The 26,787-nt window shown below is 38.6% G+C and overlaps 1 protein-coding gene across 17 annotated transcripts in view; it reads left to right on the forward strand.

The window, feature by feature from the left end:
• Positions 1-26,787, forward strand: part of NAV3 (neuron navigator 3) — a 619,870-nt gene that overhangs the window by 479,924 nt on the left and 113,159 nt on the right. For all 17 annotated transcript variants that reach the window (XM_060777419.2, XM_060777418.2, XM_060777420.2 and 14 more), the window contains one exon: positions 3,721-3,840. In XM_060777419.2, coding sequence (XP_060633402.2) covers positions 3,721-3,840 — 120 coding nt within the window. The remainder of the gene's footprint in view (positions 1-3,720; positions 3,841-26,787) is intronic.

Below are 26,787 nucleotides of genomic sequence, written 5' to 3' on the forward strand. Positions count from 1 at the left end.
ACAGTTTTAGCATACATGTCACTCATAGAGGTCATTGACTGATGAAGTGCTATCATCATGACCCAAATAGACCCATTTATGATACCACAGCAAGCTGGCTTCAGGAAAGCCAAAAGTTGCATGTCACAAGTGTTGAAACTGACTCAGCACATAGAGGACAGTTATGAAAGGCAGCAGATTACAGGAGATGTCTTCATAGATGTGACAGCAGCCTATGACACTGTAAATCATTGCCTTCTCCCGAGGAAAATTTATAGTATCACAAAGAACTAACACCTCACCTGCTTCATACGAAATCTGCTACAAAACAAGAGCTTTTTGTTGAATTCCAGGGTCAGAGAAGCCGATGGCGAAAACAGAAGAACAGCCTGCTTCAGGGGAGCGTGCTGCTCCACAATGTTCAACATTTACACATCAGCCACTGCCAGAAGGGACAGAGAGTTTCATCTATGCTGACGATTGTGCCATCACCACTCAAACAGGGAGCTTTGAGATGGTCGAACAGAGGCTCTCCAAAGCTTTAGGCGCTCTTAGTGCCTATTACAGGTGAAACCCAGCTGATTCCTAATCCATCTAAGACACAGACATGTGCTTTTCATCTTAAGAACAGACAAGCATCTCGAGCTCTGAGGATTACCTGGGAAGGAATCCCACTGGAGCATTGCAACACACCCAAATACCTGGGAGTTACCCTGAACTGTTCTGTGACCTACAAGAAGCACTGTCTGAATACCAAGCAAAATGTGGGTGCTAGAAACAATGTCATATAAAAGTTGACTGGCACAACCAAGGGATCACAATCAGAAACAGTGAAGACATCTGCCCTTGCGCTTTGCTACTCTGCTGCTGAGTACACATGCCCAGCATGGAACACATCTCACCATGCTAAAAAAATGTATGTGGCTTTTAGTGAGACATGCTGCATTATAGGCTGTCTGTGCCCTACACTGTTGGAGAAATTCACTGTCTAGCCAGTATTGCACCACCTGACATCCTCTGGGGAGTAGCAGCTAATAATGAAAGGACCAAGGCAGTGACATCTCCAGCCCATCCCCTGTTTGAATATCAGCCAGCATGCCAAAGCCTTAAATCAAGATATAGTTTTCTAAGATCTACAGAGATACTCACAGGAACATCTCAGTAAGTGAGAGTCCAAAAGTGGCAGGCTAAAACCCAGCACCTCAATCCATGGCTGATATCGAATGAGAGACTCCCTCCTGGGCATACAGAGGACTGGACAACAGACTGCGCTCTGGCACCATGAGATGCACAGCTAACCTTAAGAAATGGGGCTACAAAGTGGAGTCCATGACATGTGAGTGTGGAGAAGAGCACAGACCACCTATTACAATGCAGCCTGAGCCTTGCCACATGCACAATGGAGGACCTTCTTATAGCAACACCAGAGGCACTCCAAGTGGCCAGCTACTGGTCAAAGGACATTTAATAGAATGCCAAGTTTTTAAACTTTGTGTTTTCTCAAATGCATTGGTTCACTCCTGATACGAGATATAAATAATCATGATCATTTCTATCCCACTTTTCACCTACTATGGGACTGAAGGCATCTAACATAATATTTTTTTAAAATACATATTAAAAACTATATGATAGCATTAATAAAAGTATAAGGTTTTAAAAACAAATAATTTACAAGTTAAAAATTAAATATTAAAATATTGAAATTCGTTAAAAGACCATATATAATAGGTATATAAAGTTTGGTGAGGCTTTAGCATTTTTTTTTGACGGAGATGGCTAAAGATTTTGTGAAAATGTAACTCCCATGATACCGTAGAATTGAGACGTGGCAATTAAAGTGTTGTCAAGCTGCATGCATTTTACAGTGTAGATGCACCCTAATTTATCACATGAAATGTGGGTGCATTTGCAGGACATGCATGGATTAATTTCATAGGGAAAAAAATCTTTAATCCACAAGAATCTGCTTTATAGTGAACCAGACCATTGCTCCATCTAACTCAGTATTATCCTGCTTAACTGGTAGTGGCTTTCCAACATATCGTACTTTTCTAGTCTCACTTGGAGATGTCAGGGACTTTGGCTTATGTAGGATTTGCTCCAATGATCCCAGAAAACTTCTCCTAGCCAATCTCTATATAAATTAGAAGTGAATTAGGCCAAGAGATTCAGTGCCAACCATTGACTCTCTGCTTATTTTAATATTTTGCGTAAATGAAAGAAGCAATAGGGTAGCATTTTGAATTCTTCCAATAAACCTGTTCCAATAGTTCTGACAGCAATAATAAAAATCATCATCATCATCATCATCATCATCTTTGAGGCAGAGGAGCATGCATGTCACCCACCACCATCATGTCTGTTTCTATGTCCACACAGAGAGTTTCTTTCTAAAGTAAAGGATCTGTCTGTGGGATTTGAAAGCAGTACTTGAAAATTGCATAGAGAAGCTCCACTTACAGAAAATGGCTACTTTGTTTCTCTCTCTAGGATACTCACTAATACTTCCTAGTTGCTACAGTAAAAAGGAAGAATAAACATTTCTCCTACCACTAAAATTACATCACCAAAGTTGCTATTTGTTCCATGGAATATCATACAAATGATTAACATTGCCTGGCAAGAGCTATCCAAAAAAGAAACCCTGGGTAGACTTGAAAGTTTCTCTCTCTAATATTGAGCTGAGATGGCTGTATCAACTTGTTCTGGGTCCTTTTAATCCCTAGAAATGTTAAAGTAAAATGTGATTCTCTGCTAGTTTCATTCTCAAGGGAAGAAACAAGTAATTATAGCAATGTTTTTTCTTCTGTTAGAAAGTTTTTGAAAATTATTCAAATTCCTCACAGTTTTGAACTTCTGTTCAGAATTCACATGGGTTTTTGTTGTTGTTGTTGCACATAAATCAGCATTGTCTGCACAGGTTGAGGCATATTCTGCAGAGAAAATGATGATCTGGCACAAAACTGTATTGTTTACAAAAAAAATGTTTTCTGTGCAGAATTTTATTTTTGCGAAGAATAACTCCCAAACTCTAAAGAATCCAGAATTTTATTATTATTATTATTATTATTATTATTATTATTATTATTATTATTACTTTATTTGTACCCCGCTAGCATCTCCCGCAGGACTCGATGCGGCTTACATAGGCCAAGGCCTCAAAACACAATACAACAGTACAATACCTACAGCAAATTAAAAACAGTTAAGCAGAAATAAACAACAGCAACAACAATACATCAAGACATCAAGACAATATAAAACTGGGCCAGGTCAGAGTAATGGGTACAAGATTAAAAGTGCTGATGTGGCAGGAGGTATGTAGGATTATAAAGTAAGTGCAGTGTGCGGTGTGCAGCAATCTTAGTTCTACATTTTCCTCATCAGGGGTATCCAACACTGAGAAACATCTTTGTTTTTCCACATTTTTTAATTCTCTCAATCCCCCCCCCCTCAAATATTTGTAATTTTCTCCCTTCTAGCACTGGACTTCTAACTCAAATTAACATTTTAAAGCTATATCAGATCCTGTTTGGCTACATCACATTACATCTAGTTTGGCTTTTATGATGCTTACTTTGACAGGTTTGCAAATCCTGCTTTAGACTATAAATTGTGTGGAACAAACATGTCATTTCTTTCTTTAGCTTTGTAAAAGTGCTACTTTGACTGTACAATATAAATAAGTAGCACCAGATGGTTGAATTTTCTTATGAGTTATTATGTTTTTATTTTCAGTTACATGACAGATGGAGGACTCAACCTGTATACAAGGAGTTTGAACCGAATACCAGATATAGCTGCCTCCCGAGATGTCATCCAAAGAGGGGTACATGATGTCACTGTGGATGCAGACAGGTAAAACCTCATTTTGAGGGGTAGATCCAAAAATAAAGAACATTAAATGATTAAAGAAGGTTTAACTTCCGTTTTAGCAAGTTATGTCCAAGCTATTCAAAAGATGCTCTTATCCTATACAAGGTTCCTTGGGCTTCCAGCAATTATTGGTGGGTTCTTGATTCTGCCACTCTCATATTTGCTGGGTGACTGTAGTAAGACCTTCTTGGTTAGGCTCTCTGCATCTATTTCTTCTCTGCAGAAGAAAAAAATCCATTTATTTGAATCAGCTTTGACCATTAACAGGTTTATCAGGATTTTAATTAGGGTTCTATATTTTTATTAATGTGTTTTTGAATTGCTTTTAATTCAAGTCAGTTTTAACAATTTAATATATCTCATTATGTTTTAATTTTGGAACCTCGTGTTTTATATCTGTAGTCATTGGATATATACAGAGAAAAACAAAAATATGATATCCTAACAAAATTTCTTATTATTGGCATGTTCAGTAGCAGCCTGGAAGGTTCAAAATTAGTTTGTTAAGTGCTGTCACTGTTTGGTTTTCACCATAATGCAATGAAACAGGTTATTAGAAAATGAAGTTGGAGAAGCTTTCAAACAACAATGTCCATTATCAATATTTGGATTAATTTTGCTCTCAGATATCAGCAATAAATTGATTTTTTAATAGAGCAGGGGTCCTCAAACTAAGGCCCGAGGGCCAGATACGGCCCTCCAAGGTCATTTACCTGGCCCTCGCTCAGGGTCAACCTAAATCTGAAACGACTTGAAAGCACATAACAACAACAACAACAATCTTATCTCATCAGCCAAAAGTAGGCCCACACTTCCCATAGAAAAACCAATAAGTTTATATTTCTTAACATTGTTAATTTTAATTATTGTATTGTTTTAAAGTGGTTTTTTTTGCACAACAAATAAAATATGTGCAGTGTGCATAGGAATTCATTCATGTTTTTTTTTCCAAATTATAATCCGGCCCTCCAACAGATTGAGGGATTGTGACCTGGCCCTCTGTTTACAAAGTTTGAGGACCTTTGGAATAGAGTTTAAATGTACTGCAGTTTTTGTTTCACGGCATAGCTTATCTTCAACTACATGTGCATGAGAGACAGTGATTTCCCTTCTCCAGGAACGGTGCCCACTGACCAGCTTGAAAAAACAACTGTATTTTCCAGCTAAACCACTTCCGGTTTAGACCTTTCCCACATTACTGCATCATCTCTTTCCATATAATGGTTTTGACAGTTGTCACAGACTCATTTCAGGATAATCTGATGAGCTGCTCAATTAAATGTCTATCAGTGTAGTTTATTGCAAAGAAGCTATAAATGTACTATTTTTGCTCCAGCCTCTGAATTCCATGTTGGTGTCAGATTTAAGAGATGGGTTTAAATAGCAGTATCTTTTCCTGTCCTTGCAAATGAGAGTTTTAAAGGGCTGAACTGCAAAGTCAACATTATTGCATACAAATCTAGAAGGATCAGAGAAAATTTTAATAAATGTTTTGTGAACAGTGAATTACCCTCTTATGGATTACAGTCCCCCTGTCCTGTTCAAATATCTTGCCCTGTGCAATAAAATCACTGAAATGTTGTTGAATTTAATTCCTAAGACTGATTCTCTGTTTGGTAAATGTTATCTGCCTGCCTGAATATCACTGCTGACCATCTGTTTCTCATTACATTGGCAGTTTCATCCCTATTCCCATGAGCTCTTGGTAATTAGTGAGAAAGTGGTTGCTGCACTTCTATCACTTGTTTAAACACTATGTGATGCAATTCCTTTAAAAAAATGGGCTGCACAGTGAAATGCATTTTGCTAAACATCAGGTGAAAAGTTGCATTTCCACATCAGCGAATTATTTATTCGATCAATGGTAGCTGAAGGCTTCCATGCAAGTGAGTGATACAGTAACTTTAGATTTTAACTATAAGGGAACTGTTCAAGACCCAGAATATCAAAACTAGCACCTTGGACAGTTCTTTTTAAGTTTGACTTCAAACCAAGTGTGGATTTCATACCTAGTGATATGGAATTCACCAGCCACAGTTGCACTCATACAAAACATTTTTCAAGAGATATATGTGCTTGCCATCCTTGATATTCAGCCTGTGTCATAACAATACCCATGTATTACTGTTTTGAGCCAAGAGGAAGGGCAGGATGGAAAATATCATGGAATCATAGAGTTGGAAGAGACCTCGTGGGCATCCAGTGGGTTATGAACAATTCAATAACAATGTGGGCTTCCTCCAATATAATACAAAAATCACCAGAAAGAGATCGTTAAAGCCTTTGCCATTTAAGGCCATCTAGCTATGCCTTTTATTGTTACACTTTCTTTATTAGTTTTCAGTTTTTATAACTCTTTTCTAACATCTGTTAGTTCTAAAAACCTCTGATAATTGCTTCCATTAGATCGATTTTATCCTGCAATTTTATTGTCTTGTGCTAAATCTTGATTCCATTTTACATCTGGTTCTTCTATGCTGTTTTTTTAAAAAAGGAAAATTAATAGAGAAAAACATTCTAGATATTTTGTATCCTGGATTTTTATAGTTGGTTTAAATAAGAGTAACTGCAGACCATATTGTTTCAAATATATCAATGCGCATAGGAGGCATAGGTATTTAGGAGTCTTTCTTTAGATAAAGTAACTCCCATCACTACTTTAAAAATCTGTTTTTTTAAGCTGATAACCTGAAGGTTGGTATGCAGATTGTGATATTGTATGATACCGTTATTAATCATGGGATACAACTATGAAGATATAAACATTTGCTTCCAGTACCTTGATTTTGTAGAGTTAAATCCAAAATGAAATAGATTTGTAATCTTTTATGTGTGTGTGTTTGGTCATAAATAGTCCAAAAGACTGTCGAAAATGAAAGGAAATCTTTTTCCTTCCCTCCATTTGACCACTGTTATGTTAAAAAGATAGTAAGAGCTTGGGCCTATATTACTATTAAGGCGAAAATGCAGTGAAAGCCAAAGGGGCGAGGAATGCCCATTCTTCCACATCACTGGCGAATCAGTCAGATTCCATCCCATGTGATTTTAATAATTTTCTTCCATTGGGAGCTCAGAAGATGAGTGTCTCACCATCTCCTGTCCCTCTCATTTTCTCTAAACTTCTACTCAATTTCAGGGATGAAGTGCAATGCATGACAACTGGAAGTAGTTTTATGTCGTGTGAAGGGCTCAGTGGCATTTCGTCCCTGAAATGTCTTTGAAGTATGTGGAAATGGGAGGATTTCCATCTGATGAGGTTCTAGGTTACCTCCCATTTACTTTACTATAATGCACTATATGCAGTGTTGTGTTTTAAAAGTGTTTAGAAACTTCAGTTAGTACAAAGACCTGGAGCCAGACTGTTAACTTGTACTGACTACAGAGAACTACACATCTCCCTTGTTGCAGTAGCTCTGCTTACTGCCAGTCTGGTTCTGGGACCAAGTCAATTCAAATCAGTACATCTCAGGTCCTGCTTCTGCCATATGAGCCTGCCTATGTTTTGGGAACTTTCAGTGTGGCAGGTAGTTTTATTGGGAACACAAGAGATGGCTCTCTCTGGACCTCATCATATCGGGATATAATCAATTTCTGAGATTCTATGGATGTGATTCCCATCAGATCCTATCACATGATGTTTGTTCCATTCTGTCAGTAGTCCATTGGAATCTATCTGCAAAATATCACAGAAATTGAGTAATGACACATGGGGATTCTAATCATGTTATTTTTAATTTAATACAATTTTGAGGTGCTGTTTTTAATGTGTGATGGTAAATTAGTATGCATTTTGTCAACTAAAATCTCATGAGGGTGGTAGTTCAAGACTTCCAGGCTATGTCACAGCACAATATTAGGGCCGGGTGGTGGGGGGGAGTGTGGCATTCAAACATATTGGAAGGAGCTAGCTTTCTGTGGTTTTATAATTTAAGGCACAGCATTTTTAAAACATATGCATCCCATCTGAATACTGTACGCATCTAGTCCTAAAACAAATACAGGATGCATACTGATATAAATGGAGTATACCCCAATGGAATAAGGATTTTGAAGTTCCTCCCTGTCGAAGTTAGCTTATGGGCCTTCTTCTTGTCCTTCTGTAGCCAGGTGATGATCTTGTTTTGGCAGGTCTTTGAGCAAAGATTTCTCAGAGGAAAAGGCCAATCAGAATCTCCTGGTATGTTACTTTTAATGGGCATGCATTCAATTCTACTATTAGGTTACTTGCATCTTTAGATTTTTTACGATACAGATTTTCAAGCTATTTCTGTTTTAACCTCTTTAAGCTACCTTGTGTCATGGACTGTGGAGAAACCAGGAATTAATAAAAATATTAGTAAAGTATAATAGCATGGATTTAATTGTAAGCAGTACTAATCTGTCACTGAAGAAAAACCGTATGGAAGAGTAGCTTCATCATAGATTCCAAAGTAACTGGGATATTGCTTTCTATAATCTCAATTTATGCATATCCATAAGTAGGGAACAATATTATTACAAACATTATTTGGTCCAAATATGCAAGCACTTAGCGAACAGTCACTGAATAAAAATATGACTTTGCTTTGGTTTTTTTGTTTGTTCTTTTTTATTAGTCTTAATCTGCATTTGAAACATGAACACTTACATTTTCTACTTGTTGAATTAAAAATGTTTGGAATAAAATGCTTTTTTTACAATAAAAAAGATGATAAAAGGCAAGTTTTTAACGGACATTTGCGAGCTTGCAGTTTTAGCCTTTCCATCCTTTGAATGCTAATTTTCAGAGACTTACTGCTATAGAAAATGTCAGCAGTACAGCCATTCTGTTTGTTTCCTTGATTTCTGTATCATTCCCATATTTTATTATACATTTTTTTGCTTGGAGGCTAGATTTTCATTTCCTTTCAATTTCAATTATCCTAGTTGAGGGAAAATTTAGCAGGGTTTCTTTTGCAGCCCATTACTACAGCTGAAATTATCAATATATGTAGTGCAGTCGGCTGTCTCAGTTTTGCACAGTGCCTTCAATACACCTGCAGTGCCAGCATTTTTCTGGTTTCACTGCAACTAATTGCAATGGGAAGAAAATAAATCTATAGTCTGTCTCTCATTAGATTGGCAGTATTGTTGAAATATACAAAGTTCCTTTTGGTTTAATGACTTTAAGCTTTTGAGAACATCTGCTTTCAGTGAACTAGGTGTGATTGTATTACTTTATTTAATATACATATATGAATATAATTCAAGTTTTATAATTATGCTATAAGTTTTCTGCACTGACAAAAATCCAGGCTGCTACTTTACAGCAGAGTAGGACTTATTGATAGAAGACCTTTGGTTTTAGGCTGCAGCTCCCACAATTGGTTTCCCAAAAGTTGAAGTCCAAACCACGCGGAGATTCCAGTGTTCCTCATCTTTTATTTGGCCTGATATCAGTGGCTCCCATTCCATTATGTGAGGTTAGGGTGTAGCAAATGCAGAGCTGTTGGTTGTGGAGAGAACAGAAGAGCCTTCCATTTATTCCCATCTGGTATTGGATAGAATTGTGAATGCCCTATTTTATTTATTATTGTCATTATTTATACCCTGCCATTTTCCCCGTGGGGACTCAAGGTGGCTATTAATAATTCCACACTTTGATCTTTGTTTAAAAAGTGTAATACTTTAAAAAATTAAAGAATACAGTGTGGATTAAGATAAAAACAGATTAAAATATAATAAATATACTTAAAATAGCTTTAAAACTCACAATCCCCCTCCCCATAGAATTCCGCCCACACTTCCAGAGCAGCAAGTCCCTTATACCTGCTGGAAGAAAAAGAACCTGCTTACAGAAGGCTCCCTACTTTGTACCCTCTAGATCAGTGGTTCCCAACTTGTGGTCCCTGGACCAGCAGCAGTCCTCAAGAACTAAAATATGGTCCACAGCCTCACTGTTACCACACCATTGCAACAAGATCGACTGGTTTCACAAAACCCTCTTATAGTGCTGGGGCTTATTAAATATGGTTTTCTGTGGGTGAGCAGATGGTGACTACTGGATGGCATATGTTCTGTATTGGAAACTTGAGCTGAGGTGGTCTGCCCAATGCAGTTTTCTGAATCAGCCCCCCAAATAACCAAACTGAATCTAAAGGTGACCAAAAACTGATTCTTAAACCTTTTGGTACTAATGTTGAAGAGTGGTCCCTGTTTTTTTTTTTTTTTTTTTAAAAAAAGCTCTAGATTAACCTGCATTTTCCCATGCTAAGTTAGGATTCAGAATTGAATTAGGATTCATCTGGAAGTCAATTTAATAATGATATACTGTATAGAATTGAGGAATCCCTCACCATACGCAGCAAAATGTCTTTGAACATTCTTGTTCTCATGCATTGACTATATTGTGGCATACATATAACAGCTCCCACTCCTGTGGAACATTTTTGCAGTGTATCCTATTCTTGGTAGATCTCTTGTGCATAGTGTATTCCAGCTCAAAGCATCTAGATTGCAAAATCTAGTGTGCATCTACACTGTAGAACTAATGTAATTTGAAGCCACTTTAACTGCTATGATCGGTACTATGGAATCCTGGGAGTTGTAGTCTAAAAGAGCTGTAGCCTTTTCTGCCAAAGACCAGGATTTCATAGCATTGAACCATGGCAATTAAAATGGTGTCAAATCACATTCATTCTGTAGTGAAGAGGCAACCCTAGCCTCTGGAAGAAGTAGGGGCATATGGTAAACATGATAGTGCACTCACAGGTATACTGGCTATGGATTTTTGATTTTTTACCCAAAGAAGGAAATTCTACAATTCTCTGTAGAAAACCAAAAATAGTTATTTATTTATTTATTTATTTATTTGCTTACTTATGACAGCAATAGTAGAAGTCTGACTGCTTATCGGTGGATCTTAAAAATGAAAAATTGAGATGGATCTTCTTCTGAAGCATCAGAAGAAGAAAAGGTAAATAAAGACTGGGGTAAATGTGAGGAAATGATCCCTTAATTACCCAGTTAGGTTTTGTTAGAGTTGGTGAAATAAATGTGTCAAAAACAGGGTGGATTTGAACAATGCATACAAAGAAATCAGTGAGATAGTCAGTTAAGTTCCAGACATTGCAAGAAAGAAATGGCGGGACATTGTGGCGAGAACAGGAAAGATTTGGATGATTGAAGATGATGGAACTGGTGGCTGGGTCATGAACAAGCATGTATTCAGAATTAGGTCTGAGAGACTGGGAAAAGGCCTTGACGAAGGGAGTGGCTAGAAAGCAGGGACAACATCTACAACAATCTAATTGTTTCCTCTGTGTTTAGACATAAACAAGATTTTTTCAGAAACAACACTGGTTGAATAGGGAGAGGAATAAGCATGAAAGCAAAGACAGTTTAGACTCAGAATCTTGGAAAAACCATATATTACTTTGCCAGGCCATGAGCATCTAATCAAGGAAGAAAAATGCAGCTTGCTCCAGAGAATGTAAGTCGCAATGTATAGCTGTGCACAGAACACTGTTATGTGTTAACCTTTTTTTGTTAAGAGATCTATTTCATTCATATCTGTCACTTTCTGATTTGTGAAACTAAAGTATGTCATATGTAAGCTCTTTTTGATCCTCTCTGTTGAAGATAACCCTCTCCTTTAGTCAGTTTGATAGTGGAGGGTTTTTCGTCTTATCATACTTTTAACAACAAATGTTTATTATAATAGATTGCTTGCAGATTGCGTCTTTGCGAAACTAAATTTAATCAAAACTGTATCTGTATCTACTTGTTAGAAAGTGTTCTTTTTCATTTGTGATTATATGTGATTTAATATATTTTACTGGATTATTAGAAGGAGTGATAAAAAGTAAGAAAATGGGGGATTATCAATGTTAAGTAGTTTTATACATTAATGCTAGCTGACCATATGTCTATAAAATGTTTCCTTGGTGTTGACATATGTTGACTATGTATGTATGTGTGGGTAAAACAGTAAGATCATCTGACTATTGAACAATAGATAATAAATATTTGTCTTTTCAAGACTGGAGTCTGTTGGCTTTGATAAGAGGACATGGGATCCAATTATACTCACCTTGAGTTAAATCCCAAGTTTCAGGAATATATGGTAGTTGAAAAAGAAAATATGCATTGATAAATATAGCAAAGATATTTTTAAATATAATAGTAAATTATTGATACATTTAACCAGAAAAGTATGAGTTCTAGGTAGGCTCATATCATATGTCACAAGGAGCAGTATTTAACTGTAGTAGTCAGATTTTTGCTAAAACAAGTAGATGGTTCCAGTGTACCCCAAATATCAATTTTGTTGAACAAGGTGTAGTTTTAAACCTTAAGAGATTTTAGATGTTGTAGCTAAGACAATTTTGTATTGGTTGATTTGTTTGGCACATTCTTTGTATTCTATTCCATTCTAGCTTTATTGACATCCGCTCTAATGTACCCCAGTCCACATTAATAAACCTGTTGGTTCCAATTTATCTAAAGATATGAACCATGCTTCTAGTAGAACTTAAATATTGAGGCACTCAGAAGTGCCCATATGTGAAAAGAAAAAGTATTGTTAATTGCAGCTAAGTTCTTGGTGGTATGAGGATACCAAATTACCTTGTCTTTCTCCTGAGGAATCTATATAATGACCAAGTAGCAACAGTAAGAACTGACCATGGAACAACAGACTGGTTCAAGATTGGGAAAGACGTATGGCAGGGTTGTATACTCTCACCCAACCTATTCAACTTGTATGCAGAACACATCATGTGATGTGCAGGGCTTGATGAATCCAAGGCTGAAGTTAAAATTGCTGGAAGAAACATTAACAACATTAGATATGCAGATGATACCACTTTGATGGAAAAAGCGAGGAGGAGCTGAGGAGCCTTCTAATCAAAATGAAAGAAGAAAGTGCAAAAGCTGGGTTGCAGTTAAACATTTAAAAAACCCAAGATTATGGCAACCGGACAGATTGATAGCTGGCAAGTAGAGGGAGAAAACATGGAGGCAATGACATACTTTGTAGTTCTAGGTGCAAAGATTACTCCAGATGCAGCCAGGAAATCAGAAGACATTTACTTCTTGGGAGGAGAGCAATAACCAATCTCGGTAAAATAGTGAAGAGCAGAGACATCACACTGGCAATGAAGATCCGCATAATCAAAGCAATGGTATTCCCCGTAGTAACCTATGGATGTGAGAGCTGGAACACAAGGAAGTCCGAGTGAAGGGCGATAGATGATTTTGAACTGTGATGTTGAAGGAAAAATTTGAGAGTGCCTTGGACCACGAGAAGATCCAACCAGTCCATACTTCAGGAAATAAAGCCTGACTGCTTATTGGAGGGAAGGATATTAGAGGCAAAGAGGAGACAGGAAAGCTTAGAGAAGACAATGTTGCTGGGGAAAATGGAAGGAAAAAGAAAGAGAGGCTGACCAAGGGCAAGATGGATGGATGGTATCCTTGAAGTGACTGGCTTGACTCTGAAGGAGCTGGGGGTGGTGATAGCCAAAAGGGAGCTCTGGCATGGGCTGGTCCATGAGGTCACAAAGAGTCGGAAATGACTGAATGAATAAACAACAATAATGTTATACAGAGATCAGAGCTTCTTAAGTGTTGATCATTTGTACTTCTATGCTTAGATATTCAAGATAGCCTGGTTAATAAACCAGAATTCTGGGAACTGAAAGTCCAAAAGATTTGGAAACCTCAAATTTGAAAACCACTGATGTAGTCAACAATATTTCAAATGGCAGTGATTCCTGATTTGCTCCCATCAGTTGCTCTAAATGTATGAATCCAGCAGTCTGGCATCAGGATTCACCACTTTTAATACATAAGATGAATGAAATTTTCTATAATTTAAGCAGGATCAGATGCATACATTTAACAATGAGATTTACTAAATAATCATTTTCCCCAGTAGATAAAAAGAGTATAGGTTATTAAACCTGCTAAGTGGATCATTTTATACAGAAGACAAATCTCTTTGAAAAAAAATAAATAGTAAAACTGCTTATTTTAATTGAAAATTAGTGCAGAAAAAAATCATGACTCATCTTGAAGCCAATATTAACATTGCTTTAGAGATCATATTTCTTTGGTAGGTGCACAGCATCGCATAGACTGTATAGAAGGAAAAGCCAAATTTATTCCTTTACATTTTGCTTTCTTCTCACAAGAAATGTGGCTGTGTGCCTATGTAGTTAAAAGGTTTAGTCACATTGGAATTATTGTACCTAGCAACATGTTTCAGACTGAAACCAGAATATAAAACGGTTGGCTAAACTAAATACTGCTGACTGGCTAGATTCATTAAGCAAAAATTGCTTTATTGGATTTTAAAGGAATGTGTGGTTTTGAAAATAATTGCACTGCCTTGGGATGAATAATAATTGATAGAGCAGGTATTCATCATGCTTTATGGCATTTTAGCTAGAAATATGCCTTAAAAGTCTTAAACTTTATGATAAGCATATTATTCCTTTTTTAAGGAGACATATATTATTTGATTATATTCAAAATAAACCAACTGTTTACCAGAAAACTGTTGGGAAATAATGTTTAACCTCCCCCCCCCCCCCCCCCCGCCAAGAAAAAAGATGCTAGAATCATACTGTGAATAATTTTGTGCTAGTTTTGAAATGACGTGACTACTGACCTCTTTACACAGGGCTAAAACATCTCTGTTTTGCTGCTTTTGACAGGCCGGGATGGGGACTGCTGAGCATCAGCAGACAATGCTCAGCAGGCTCCACCTATATTCCTCCCAAAGTGGAGGGGAAGCACCGAAAGGCACTTCCTCCACCTCCATGGGTAGGAAAGTGCAAGTAGCTCTTCTAATGGAGAGCTACTTTCACTTTTCTTTCCTTTTCCCCATATGATGGAGGAAAGGGCAGCGGGGCAATGCATATTACCATACATTGCTGCCCTTTCTCCCATCTGATGGGGACAGTCACAGGGTGCCAACGCACCCTGTCCTGTCCTCACCATATGATGGGGGAAGGAGGGAAAGTACACAAGGGCCCCACGAGCCACCCTGGGTGCTTTCCCTTTTCGGAAAGAGCTATGTGAAGAGATCCAATGTATTTTGAACTGCTTATATGCCAAATCCTTTGTATATAACTTAGCCTTTTAAAAATATATAGGTATGTTACAAAGGAAATGAATTCACTTTATCCATGATCTGCAGTTAACAAGCTTTAAGAAATCTTGTGTTACTGGAATGTTTTTTAAATATATTTTTTCTTTCTTCCTGTGTAATTTTGATGATGATGTTGATTGTCGTTTATGTTTTTGTTTTATTTCATTGTAATGTTGTCTGGGCTTGGCCCCATGTAAGCTACTCCGAGCCCCCACTGGGGAGATAGTGACAGGGTATAAATAAACTTTATTATTTATTATTATAAATTCAAATATACTTGGTGATTGATGCATTAGCAATGGACCATGAAAGGCTCCAGTTTATTTCTTAATGCAGAGATTATTAGGAAGAAACAAATACTGCAAATTTCTGAGCTGGAAGATGTTTTGTAATTTATTTATTTATTTATTTATTTGCTTCATTTATTAACCGCCGCTCTCAGCCCTAGGGCGACTCGTGGCGGTGTACAACATAAACAAACATATCATACAATAATCTACCATGGCACTATAAACAACATAACAATAATACACTATCACCTAATTACACTAAAAATCCGCTTCGTCTTATCATAGGATCAACCAATCTCGTAGTCTACATTCCGTTCCATTTGTCGTTTCCAGTTGCTGTAGCATTTAGTTAAATGCCTTCTCGAATAGCCATGTCTTCAGGCTCTTCCGAAAGGACATAAGGGAGGGCGCCTGCCTGATGTCAACAGGGAGGGTGTTCCACAGCCGGGGGGCCACCACCGAGAAGGCCCTATCTCTCGTCCCCGCCAGACGTGCCTGTGAGGCAGGCGGGATCGAGAGAAGGGCCTCCCCAGATGATCTCAAGGTCCTCGTGGGCTCGTAGGCCGAGATGCGGTCCGAAAGGTATTTTGGGCCGGAACCGTTTAGGGCTTTGTAGGTTAGCACCAGCACCTTAAATTCCAGTAATTCCAGGAGATGCTGCTTTGACCAGGGAAACTTTGCCATACATAGCTTAGAAATAGGGCAGACAGATACCAGAACATTGGTAGAAATGCTTCCAATGTCATATAGATCTGCCACTTGAAATCTATGCAGCACAAATACTTGAACAAACACTAGGTACATCTGTTAACAATATGCAGTAAAGTCCTAAACTTTGCATTTAAATTGCAATATGTAAAGCATATGGATTCCGTCTGGTGGTATGCTTATATAGACTAAATAAGATAAAATGTTGATTGCAGACACTGGTGGTCTGCAACAGTAGTGGTATAGTTTATTTTCTACATTGTGCTACTGTTTCTGTTGAACATATTGCTGGGACTTGTATGATGCTCTAGCAACTTGCTGATCTTGATCCTGAACATTCTATGGCATTGGGAGTGTGTTGTTTCTAAAATCTCATCTGCGTATCTCTAATCTCACGTGAGAATGTAAGATAGTCTTGGTGCAAAAAAGTTAAGATGTTTCCTGCTAGAAATGTATGAGGATAATATTTTCTGACTGAGAACAGGAGTACAAGCCAAAGCATTCTTTTCAAAACAGTCTATAGATAGGAAACAGTCTCTAACCAAAACCCCAACTTAGCCTGAAAGGTATTTATATGTCTAGGACTATGATAGAAATCATATTGTATAGAAAGTACAAAGTGCTATGGGTATCATTGATGTGATTAGAAACTGTAGTTTGTTCATCTTCTCACATCTGAGATTAATTTTCTTAAATGTTGTTTGGGATAGCAGTATCAAGTATCATGATGGTACATCTGGATCTGGACTTGGACCAGGAGAATGAGAGAGAGGGAGGGAGTTGGAATCAGGTTTTAAAACAAAATTCGTGTTTCATGTGCATCCTTATTGACATAGCCTGAAGGTGATTTTATACAGTATTTTTAGTAATTTTGTGCACAACACATTATTTTTGTGTAATGAACCATTAGAAATCAACAGTGGCACTATCTCAGCCAGCCATATGGACAATTTCAGAAAAGGGATACTCAACCTGTATAATTATTGTCAAGTTTAAATTAATATTGTCTTGTTTAGAAGAAGGATATATTAAAAGCAAACTGTATGCCTCTGAAGATATTGGCTATTTTAAGCAAACTCGTTTGGTATAAACCACTTAAAGGGAATTTCAAACTTCTTAATGGCTGAGAGTGTTTGATTTCTTCCTTTTTCTTCTATAAAAGGCCAGGTCCTTATACTGCATGAAAAGGATGAGCTTTTGGTATCATACATGCTTGAATTTTTTGATGCTGAGAGTCTTTGAAATGATGATAGAGGCTTCTTACTGCTTATAAATTAAAGTAGTGATTTTGTCTTCTTTTCATTGCCTCTTTTGTTTGTCACCAGATATTGCATATTTACTGAGGAATCAGTATAGTCAGGGGGGAAATGTAATGAGAGAAAAAGCCAGAAGTTAAAGTGAATTGATTAATACATTTATGCTTTTTAAAGTACAGAAAAACAGAAATTATTCTCTGAAAAAAATCATTGCTCATCCCCTCAACTAAAGCAATTCCTGATTTGTCTTTCTTGAGAAAGGACAATAAGCCTGTCGTATCCAGGTTTTTAGTGAGACAGAGACAGACAGACAATGGTTGCCTTCATCACTTCTGATGGGATATTTATTTAGAAGAAGTATAACCTTGTTTGTTATTTTCAACCTCTTTGTGGCATTTAATATTATTAAAGATGGCATTATCATGGAAGAAGGTTGGGAATTGGAGAAGCCTGTATGGCATTTAACATGATTCTCATTTAACATGATACTCATGAAGCAGTAGTTCTGTATGGCATTTAAGATGGCACTCATGAAGTAGTAGTTTTGTATGGCATTTAAGATGACACTAGTGAAGTAGTAGTTCTATATGGCATTTAAGAGGGCATTCATGAAGCAGTAGTTCCATATGGCATTTACAATGTCATTCATGAAGCAGCAGTTCTGTATGGCATTTAAAATGACACTTGTGAAAAAGTACTTCTGTATGGTATTTAAGATGGTACTCATGAAACAAAATAGATGCATCCAGGGACAGTCCAAATTAATATTTTGCTGTCCCCAAGTTTCAATCCTTTAAAATGGCCCAGTTTCTTTGTCCTCTCACTTCCCCCTTTGTTCTCACCTCACTTTCATTGCTGCAAACTGAGTTCAAGTGCAAAAATAATTGAAGTCTGTAGAGGGAAAGAAGAGGAGGGAACTTTCTGTATCCATAAATCTAACTATCTACACCTTGAAAATACATTTGAAAAACAAAACAAACAAACAAACCCAAAAACAAAGCTTAATTTTGCAATTTTCTATAAGGGATACAGTTTTACCAGGACATTATCTATACTGGGAATTGAATATCCACAGATTTTAGTATCCACAGGGTGTCCTGGAACCAAACTCAAGTGGATAGCTCAAGTGTAGAAATAATGAGGATGATAGTAATATATGCATCCTCAAGTTCTTGCCGCTCTCACATGGGAGGAGTTTGTTCATTTGTACAAGAACCAACCTGGAAAACTAGTTCCCTAATATACCCATTCCCACTTGATTCTAACAAATCTTTGATGTACTTTGGGCTAAGCACAGTGACTGATCAATGACTAATCAATGCCATCTTGTGACATCGCTGAATCTGGATATTTCTAAGTGTGAATTCAAAAATGTTGTTGTTGTTCATTCGTTCAGTCGTCTCCGACTCTTCGTGACCTCATGAACCAGCCCACGCCAGAGCTCCCTGTCGGCCGTTACCACCCCCAGCTCCTTCAAGGTCAGTCCAGTCACTTCAAGGATGCCATCCATCCATCTTGCCCTTGGTCGGCCCCTCTTCCTTTTGCCTTCCACTTTCCCCAGCATAATTGTCTTCTCTAGGCTTTGCTGTCTCCTCATGATGTGGCCAAAGTACTTCAACTTTGTCTCTAGTATCTTTCCCTCCAGTGAGCAGTCGGGCTTTATTTCCTGGAGGATGGACTGGTTGGATCTTCTCGCAGTCCAAGGCACTCCCAGCACTTTCCTCCAGCACCACAGCTCAAAAGCATCGATCTTCCTTCGCTCAGCCTTCCCTAAGGTCCAGCTCTCACATCCGTAGGTGACTACAGGGAATACCATGGCTTTGACTAGGCGGATCTTTGTTGCCAGTCTGATGTCTCTACTCTTTACTATTTTATCGAGACTGGACATTGCTCTCCTCCCAAGAAGTAAGCGTCTTCTGATTTCCTGGCTACAGTCTGCATCTGCAGTAATCTTTGCACCTAGAAATACAAAGTCTGTCACGGCCTCAACGGGTTCTCCCTCTGTTTTCCAGTTGTCAATCATTCTTGTTGCCATAATCTTGGTTTTTTTGACGTTTAGCTGCAACCCGGCTTTTGCGCTTTCTTCTTTCACCTTGATTAGAAGGCTCCTCAGCTCCTCCTCGCTTTCGGCCATCAGAGTGGTGTCATCTGCATATCTGAGGTTGTTAATGTTTCTTCCAGCAATTTTCACCCCAGCTTTGCATTCATCCAGCCCCGCACATCGCATGATGTGTTCTGCATACAAGTTAAAAAGGTTGGGTGAGAGTATGCAGCCTTGCCGTACGCCTTTCCCAATCTTGAACCAGTCTGTTGTTCCGTGGTCAGTTCTGACTGTTGCTACTTGGTCCTTGTACAGATTCCTCAGGAGAGAGACAAGGTGGCTTGGTATGCCCATCCCACCAAGAACTTGCCACAATTTATTATGATCCACACAGTCAAAGGCTTTGGAATAGTCAATGAAGCAGAAGTAGATGTTTTTCTGAAACTCCCTGCCTTTCTCCATTATCCAGCGGATATTGGCAATCTGGTCTCTCGTTCCTCTGCCTTTTCTAAACCCAGCTTGAACATCTGGCAACTCTCGCTCCATGTATTGCTGGAGTCTTCCTTGCAGGATCTTGAGCATTACCTTACTGGCATGAGAAATAAGGGCCACTGTACGGAAGTTTGAGCAGTCTTTCGCATTTCCCTTTTTTGGTATGGGGATATAAGTTGATTTTTTCCAGTCTGATGGCCATTCTTGTGTTTTCCATATTTGCTGGCAAATGGCATGCATCACCTTGACACCATCATCTTTTAAGATTTTAAACAGTTCAGCTGGGATCCCATCATCTCCTGCTGCCTTGTTGTTAGCAATGCTTCTTAAGGCCCATTCAACCTCACTCCTCAGGATGTCTGGTTCTAATTCATTCACCACACCGTCAAAGCTATCCTCGATATTGTTATCCTTCCTATACAGATCTTCTGTATAGTCTCGCCACCTTCTCTTGATCTCTTCAGCTTCTGTTAGGTCCCTGCCATCTTTGTTTCTTATCATACCAATTTTTGCCTGAAATTTACCTCCAATGTTTCTAATTTTCTGGAAGAGGTCTCTTGTCCTTCCTATTCTGTTGTCTTCTTCCACTTCCATGCATTGCTTATTTAAAAATAGTTCCTTATCTCTTCTGGCTAACCTCTGGAATTGCGCATTTAACTGGGCATATCTCCCCTTTTCACTGTTTCCTTTTGCTTTCCTCCTTTCTTGGGCTACTTCCAGTGTCTCAGCAGACAACCATTTTGCCTTCTTGGTTTTCTTTTTCTTTGGAACGTACTTTGTTGCCGCCTCCTGAACAATGTCGCGGACTTCTGTCCATAGTTCTTCTGGGACTCTGTTTACTAAATCTAGTCCTTCAAATCTGTTCTTCACTTCCACTGTATATTCGCTAGGAATGTTAGTGAGATCATATCTAACTGGTCTGTGTATTTTCCCTGATCTCTTTAGTTTTATTCTAAATTGGGCAATAAGAAGTTCGTGATCTGAGCTACAGTCAGCCCCAGGTCTTGTTTTCACCGAATGGATGGATGTCCGCCACCTTTGGCTGCAAAGGATGTAGTCAATCTGATTTCGGTGTTGACCATCTGGTGAGGTCCATGTATAAAGCCGTCTTTTAGGTTGTTGGAAGAGAGTATTCGTTATACACAGCGAGTTTTCCTGGCAAAATTCTATCAGCCTGCGTCCCGCTTCATTTTGTTCTCCCAGACCATGCTTGCCTGTGATCCCAGTTGTCATTTGACTTCCCACCTTGGCATTCCAGTCTCCTGTAATGAAAATAATGTCTCTTTTTGGTGTATTATCCAGTAGGTCCTGCAGATCCTCATAGAACTGATCTACTTCTGCTTCTTCAGCAGCTGTGGTTGGGGCGTATATTTGGATCACTGTGATGTTGAAAGGCTTTCCTTGCACTCGAATTGAGATCATTCTGTCATTTTTTGGGTTGTATCCAAGCACCGCTTTAGCGAATTTCTTATTAATTATGAAGGCTACTCCATTTCTTCGATGTTCCTCTTGTCCACAGTAGTAGATCTGGTGGTCATCTGATGTGAAGTGGCCCATTCCAGTCCATTTCAGTTCGCTGACCCCCAGAATGTCTATCTTTAGTCTTGACATCTCACCAATAACAACATCCAATTTGCCCTGGCTCATAGATCTTACATTCCAGGTTCCTATGGTGTGTTGATCTTTAGAGCATCGGATTCGTCGTTCGCCTCCAGTACCGTCGGCCGCTAGCCTTCCTTTCGGCTTTGAGCTAGCTGCGTCATCACATCTGGGGCTAGTTGAACTTATCCTCTGCTCCTCCCCAGTAGCATTTTGGCCATCTTCCGACCTGGGAGTCCCATCTTCCAATGGCATACCGACATATCTCTGGTTGTACTGGTCCATTTAGTTTTCTTGGCAAGGATACTGGAGTGGTTTGCCATTGCCTTCCCCAGGGATCACGCTTGGTCTGACCTCTCTGCCACAACCGTCCCGTCTTGGGTGGCCCTTCACGGTTTCGCTCATGACATCATTGAGGTGCTCAAGCTCCAGCGCCCCGACAAGGCGGTGATCCTTTGCTGGAGGAATTCAAAAATAGGTATTTTAAAATAGCAGTGCTATGCTGTTTTGCAGTTGTTCAAATGTGTATTTAAAATTTTAATGTTCAAATGTGGGTTTAATAGCTTGTTTCAGCATTAATTTTTTCACTGGTATATTGTAGCCTTTCAGTTTTTCCCATATGGATGGTGTTATGTCCTTATCTTGTCTTTGCATGAGTTGATTGAATGTGTGTTGTTAATTGGCTGCCATCCTCTGTTCTATTGAGAATACCAGTTTTAATCTTTGATCTTTCAACTGTTTCTTAGAAAGACATTTGAAAGCTCTCTTGCTACTTGTTGGGTTTTTTTAAAATGGGAGGAAACAAATATTTTCTCAGCTTAATGAATGGTGTTTGCTCTGACTTTCCAGTTTTGTCAAACACAGCATTTCATTTACTTCATCATTTGAAATGGCAAGTTGAACCCTTTAACCTCTCTCCTTTTCCAAGTTTATTTATTTAAATGACATATTGGTCATCTTTTAAGTCAATGCTGCCTTTTGCTTTCTTATCAAGCTAAGTATCCTTTTGAAAAGGCTGTCCATATAATGTATTCATGAAGATATGTGCTCCTTTTGCATAAGATTACTGCTTTTGCCTTTCCTTTGTCTTGTTCATTTTCAGTATGGTTTTACTTTGTAAGTAAAATCTTGCATGTTGCCCTTTGCCTATTGAAATTCAAGTTGACATTTACAGAAAATAAGAGCACTCTGGGATACTAAGAGACAAAACAAAATGATTGTCTGGTGCCCTGGCAATGATTTATTAAAACAGATTTCTTTGTACCAGTGCATTTGATATTCTGTACATCAGGGGTTTTACAAGAGATCATGCTGACTCAAGGATTGTGAGAGTTGTAGTAAAGAAAACTGTAATAAATCCCAACTCTTTTTTCTTGATAGAGAATTCATGCATGCAGTAACTAGCTACTATGATTAGGAGGAACTGCCATCAATGACTATACGAAATAAAATAGACCTTTGTTTATGGGAATTCCATTAGATATAAATAGGCTCTCTAGTGTGCTAGGCTGAGCTAAGCTAGAATTGTATTGTCGAAGGCTTTCATGGCCGGAATCACTCAGTTCTTGTGGGTTTTTTCGGGCTATATGGCCATGTTCTAGAGGCATTTCTCCTGAGGTGGAATATCTCCGGATATTCCACCTCAGACATCAGAAGAGCTGAAAGACCAAGAACAAGCCACAAGAGTAAAGATGAAGATCCACCCAGAGGAAAAGTGTTCCTGCCATACATCAAGGGAACCACTGATCGCATAGGAAAGCTGATGAGGAAACACAACATACAAACAATCTACAAACCCACCAAGAAAATCCAACAAATGCTACGTTCAGCAAAGGACAAGAGGGATCCTCTCACCTCTGCAGGAGTCTACCGTATACCATGCAGCTGTGGACAAGTCTACATAGGGACCACCAAACGCAGCGCCCAAACAAGAATCCAGGAACATGAAAGGCACTGCAGACTACTCCAACCAGAGAAATCAGCCATAGCAGAGCACCTGATGAACCAACCTGGACACAGCATCTTATTTGAGAACACAAAAATGCTGGACCACTCTCACAACCACCATGTCAGACTACACAGAGAAGCCATTGAAATCCACAAACATGTGGACAATTTCAACAGAAAGGAAGAAACCATGAAAATGAACAAAATCTGGCTACCAGTATTAAAAAATTCTAAAATTAAAACAGCAGAGAGAAAAACAGGCAGGGACATCTAAGCACCTTTCATTAAGAGTTTGCACCAGGCACAGTCAGCCCATTGTATGCTAATCAAGGTGGTCAGTTGAAAAGATTCACACCTAGCCCAACTTACAAAAGCCTTTTGTCTCACCCTGGTCAGTCCACAGATATATAAACCCCTTTTTTCCCAGCTCCAGCAGACCTCTGAGGAAGCCTGCCATAGATGCAGGCGAAACGTCAGGAGAAATGCCTCTAGAACATGGCCATATAGCCCGAAAAAACCCACAAGAACTAAGCTAGAATTAGTTTTAACTTTGGAATAGTGAAAGAGCAAAAGGGAAGTGGAGAGAAGAAGCAGAGTGATCCTTAAGAATATCACACTAAGATAGGCTAGGATAAAATAAGACATGATCAGATTTTAAGTCACTGAAAAACTCATTAATCTTATCACCTTTCTAAGGTTTGTATCACAAGAGACTGGCAAGTCGCAATTACAAGAAGATAATATGTCCTTAGCTGGTACTTGTCACATGATGTATCACTCCTGTTGATGGATAAATCATTATGGAGTCCACCTTTTCATAGACAGTGGGATGAGGAAAATAATAATAGTTCCCAATCACATTGCTTCAATGAGTGACTGTGGTTTCTCCTCCTCTCTATTCTTAAGTAGGCTGAGGTTGGTTTTATACATGGCAGCTAACAGAAAACATGACACAATATGGTTGAAAACAGAATAAATGCATTAAAATATAAATATAAAAATAAAAAAAAAACCATAATTAAATATTTTGTGTCAAGGCTTAGCAAGGTTAGCTCTGATTTCACTCCTTCCCCTGCAGGAAACAACCTCTTCTTTTAGCGAACAGTTGCTCTTTTTGATTCAATTGTTTCCCCTTCCTCCCTTTTTGCCAGTAGAGTTTTTTCCATCTAAAAGAGAGAAATTAAAATAGAGACAAAGGAGAGAAGGGAACCTATTCTTTCTTTTCTGATACTATACAAAAATATTTTTGGAGTGGAAAGACCAGTTTACAAAGTATACAGAAAGATGGGAGGAGGGGAGATATAAAAAAATATGGAAAGAGGGGGTGTGCAACCTCATCATATGGGCTATTTTGCCTGTCAAAATGCTGGCTCCTACCCCTTTTGCCACAGAGCCCATGCCATGACATGCATCTACTTTCAGCAGGGCTCCTGTTGCACTCCAGATCAGGAGACAGGGCCCTCTTGTCATTAATACACAACACCTTGGTTTAGGAAAAATGCAGTCCTTTTTATTGAATGATGAATATAAAATAGAATGAAGTCCAAAGGTAAAAAAGCCAAAATGAAACAGCAAACAGCAATGTCCAGTAAGCTTGCAGGAAATCCAAAGCAGTAATGTCCACAGAACTTTCAACAGAAATCCATGAACTGATTAGCCCTTGAAGCCAGAAATTCCCTTAGAGACCAGACCACTGGAAACTGGAAAACCCATGAGGTTTGTACTTGATTCTAAACGATGCTTGGTCTGAGGAAATCTCCCTCACGGGCACTCTTAAATCCCAGAAACTGATTCCGACTAACTCTAGTCTTTGGTTTCAGTTGTCAGATTCTCTCGGACCTACATAAATATTGGGCCTCCCTGCGGTTCTGGCTTATCTCTAAACTGCAACTATTATCGTTGACCCGACCAGGTGTCAAGTTATCTTGCAAGCTCGGGCCAGGAGAAAAAGGGAATGAATTTTCTTCTCTCGGTCTGAGAGAAACTTTCTCATGAGAACTTGACTTTTCCCTTAAAGCCTCTAAATCAAAACCTGTAGGATTTTTACTGCCCAAAGTGTCTCCATCTTGAGCCTCGTCCTCATTGATCACTTCAGCCTCACTATCCAAATTAGGCCCATCAACATTTGCATCAACATTAACATCAATGTTAGGCAATACAATCAGAGATTCAGGCTCAGGTTCAAACGCAGGATGACTCCCAACACCTCCATGGCAAAAGGGGGAAAATCAGCATACACTGCTGGAGCAGCAACACAGGAGGCTTCCTGTGTTGCATTTGCCATAATGTGAGGGGAGCCAGGTGGTGGATGATTCCCCCTGTTGGGAAGGGCCAAGGGTAAGTCAGGTGAGGAGGGTTGTGGGGTGGTGGGTTCCCCACATCCGCTCCTGGGCCTCCATGGATTTGCCATGATACATGTTGAGTCCATAGGTTAATATGATAAGATCCCTAGAGATGAGAGGAGAAGAAAAGTATGGGGCACAATAATGCAATTGAAGACTAGTGTGATAATGATTGTTTTCAAGCTGATATATCAGTGGAGAGTTACTTTTTTCTTCAACAAAGTGATTGCTGGTGTGATGAAGTACCAAGATATTTTAAATGGTGAGCATTGCTGCATTTCCAACATTTCCCAGCACTCTTTTTCATATATTTTTCTATACCCACATGTTCTACACGCTGTATATAGCAGGATTTGAAACAGCTTTTAATACTTCAAATTTGGAGCACATGGCACATGTGTCCAAGTATTGCATCTATCTGTAAAATATTAATGCCTTATTGAAAATGCTTGGAAATTTTGTAACTTGACACCTCTGCTTTGGCATTCAGTATGTAGACTAGTGTTTTCAACTCAAGTTCTGTACTGCCACTATCTCTGCATAAAACATTTTATCGACTTTATATAAAAATTATATAAATTCACAGTGTCAACGTCTGTCTAATCTGAGCAAAATGTTAAGCAAACATGACCTTAACAAACAGAGTAATAATAGAACAATATTTTATTGCCTACAAGGAAAAGGTAGCAGGAATGTCTGGAAATGTACGGACTGTGAATTTATTTGATTTTAAAATGTTAATATTGGGATTAGAGTACTGTTTTTGTTGAAGTTTTCCCCCCTCCGATGAATTAAAATAAGTTTGAAATCACCCTTGAGAACATCGCCAGATTTTCTTAACAAATACAGAATGTTTATTTGACAATAGATTATTTGAAAGAGGCTATTCTTTCAAAAGTGATAATATACTATGTGATTATTGGCTGGAATCAGCACAGAGCTTAAGATTTAATTCAGACCATGATTAAGCCTGATTCAATAGTCATATTGATCTAGATATAGATATTGATCTAGAATCATAGAATCATAGAATCAAAGAGTTGGAAGAGACCTCATGGGCCATCCAGTCCAACCCCCTGCCAAGAAGCAGGAATATTGCATTCAAATCACCCCTGACAGATGGCCATCCAGCCTCTGT

Source organism: Anolis sagrei, chromosome 5 (assembly GCF_037176765.1).
Source record: "Anolis sagrei isolate rAnoSag1 chromosome 5, rAnoSag1.mat, whole genome shotgun sequence".
In the NCBI taxonomy this organism is placed as follows: Eukaryota; Metazoa; Chordata; class Lepidosauria; order Squamata; family Dactyloidae; genus Anolis; species Anolis sagrei.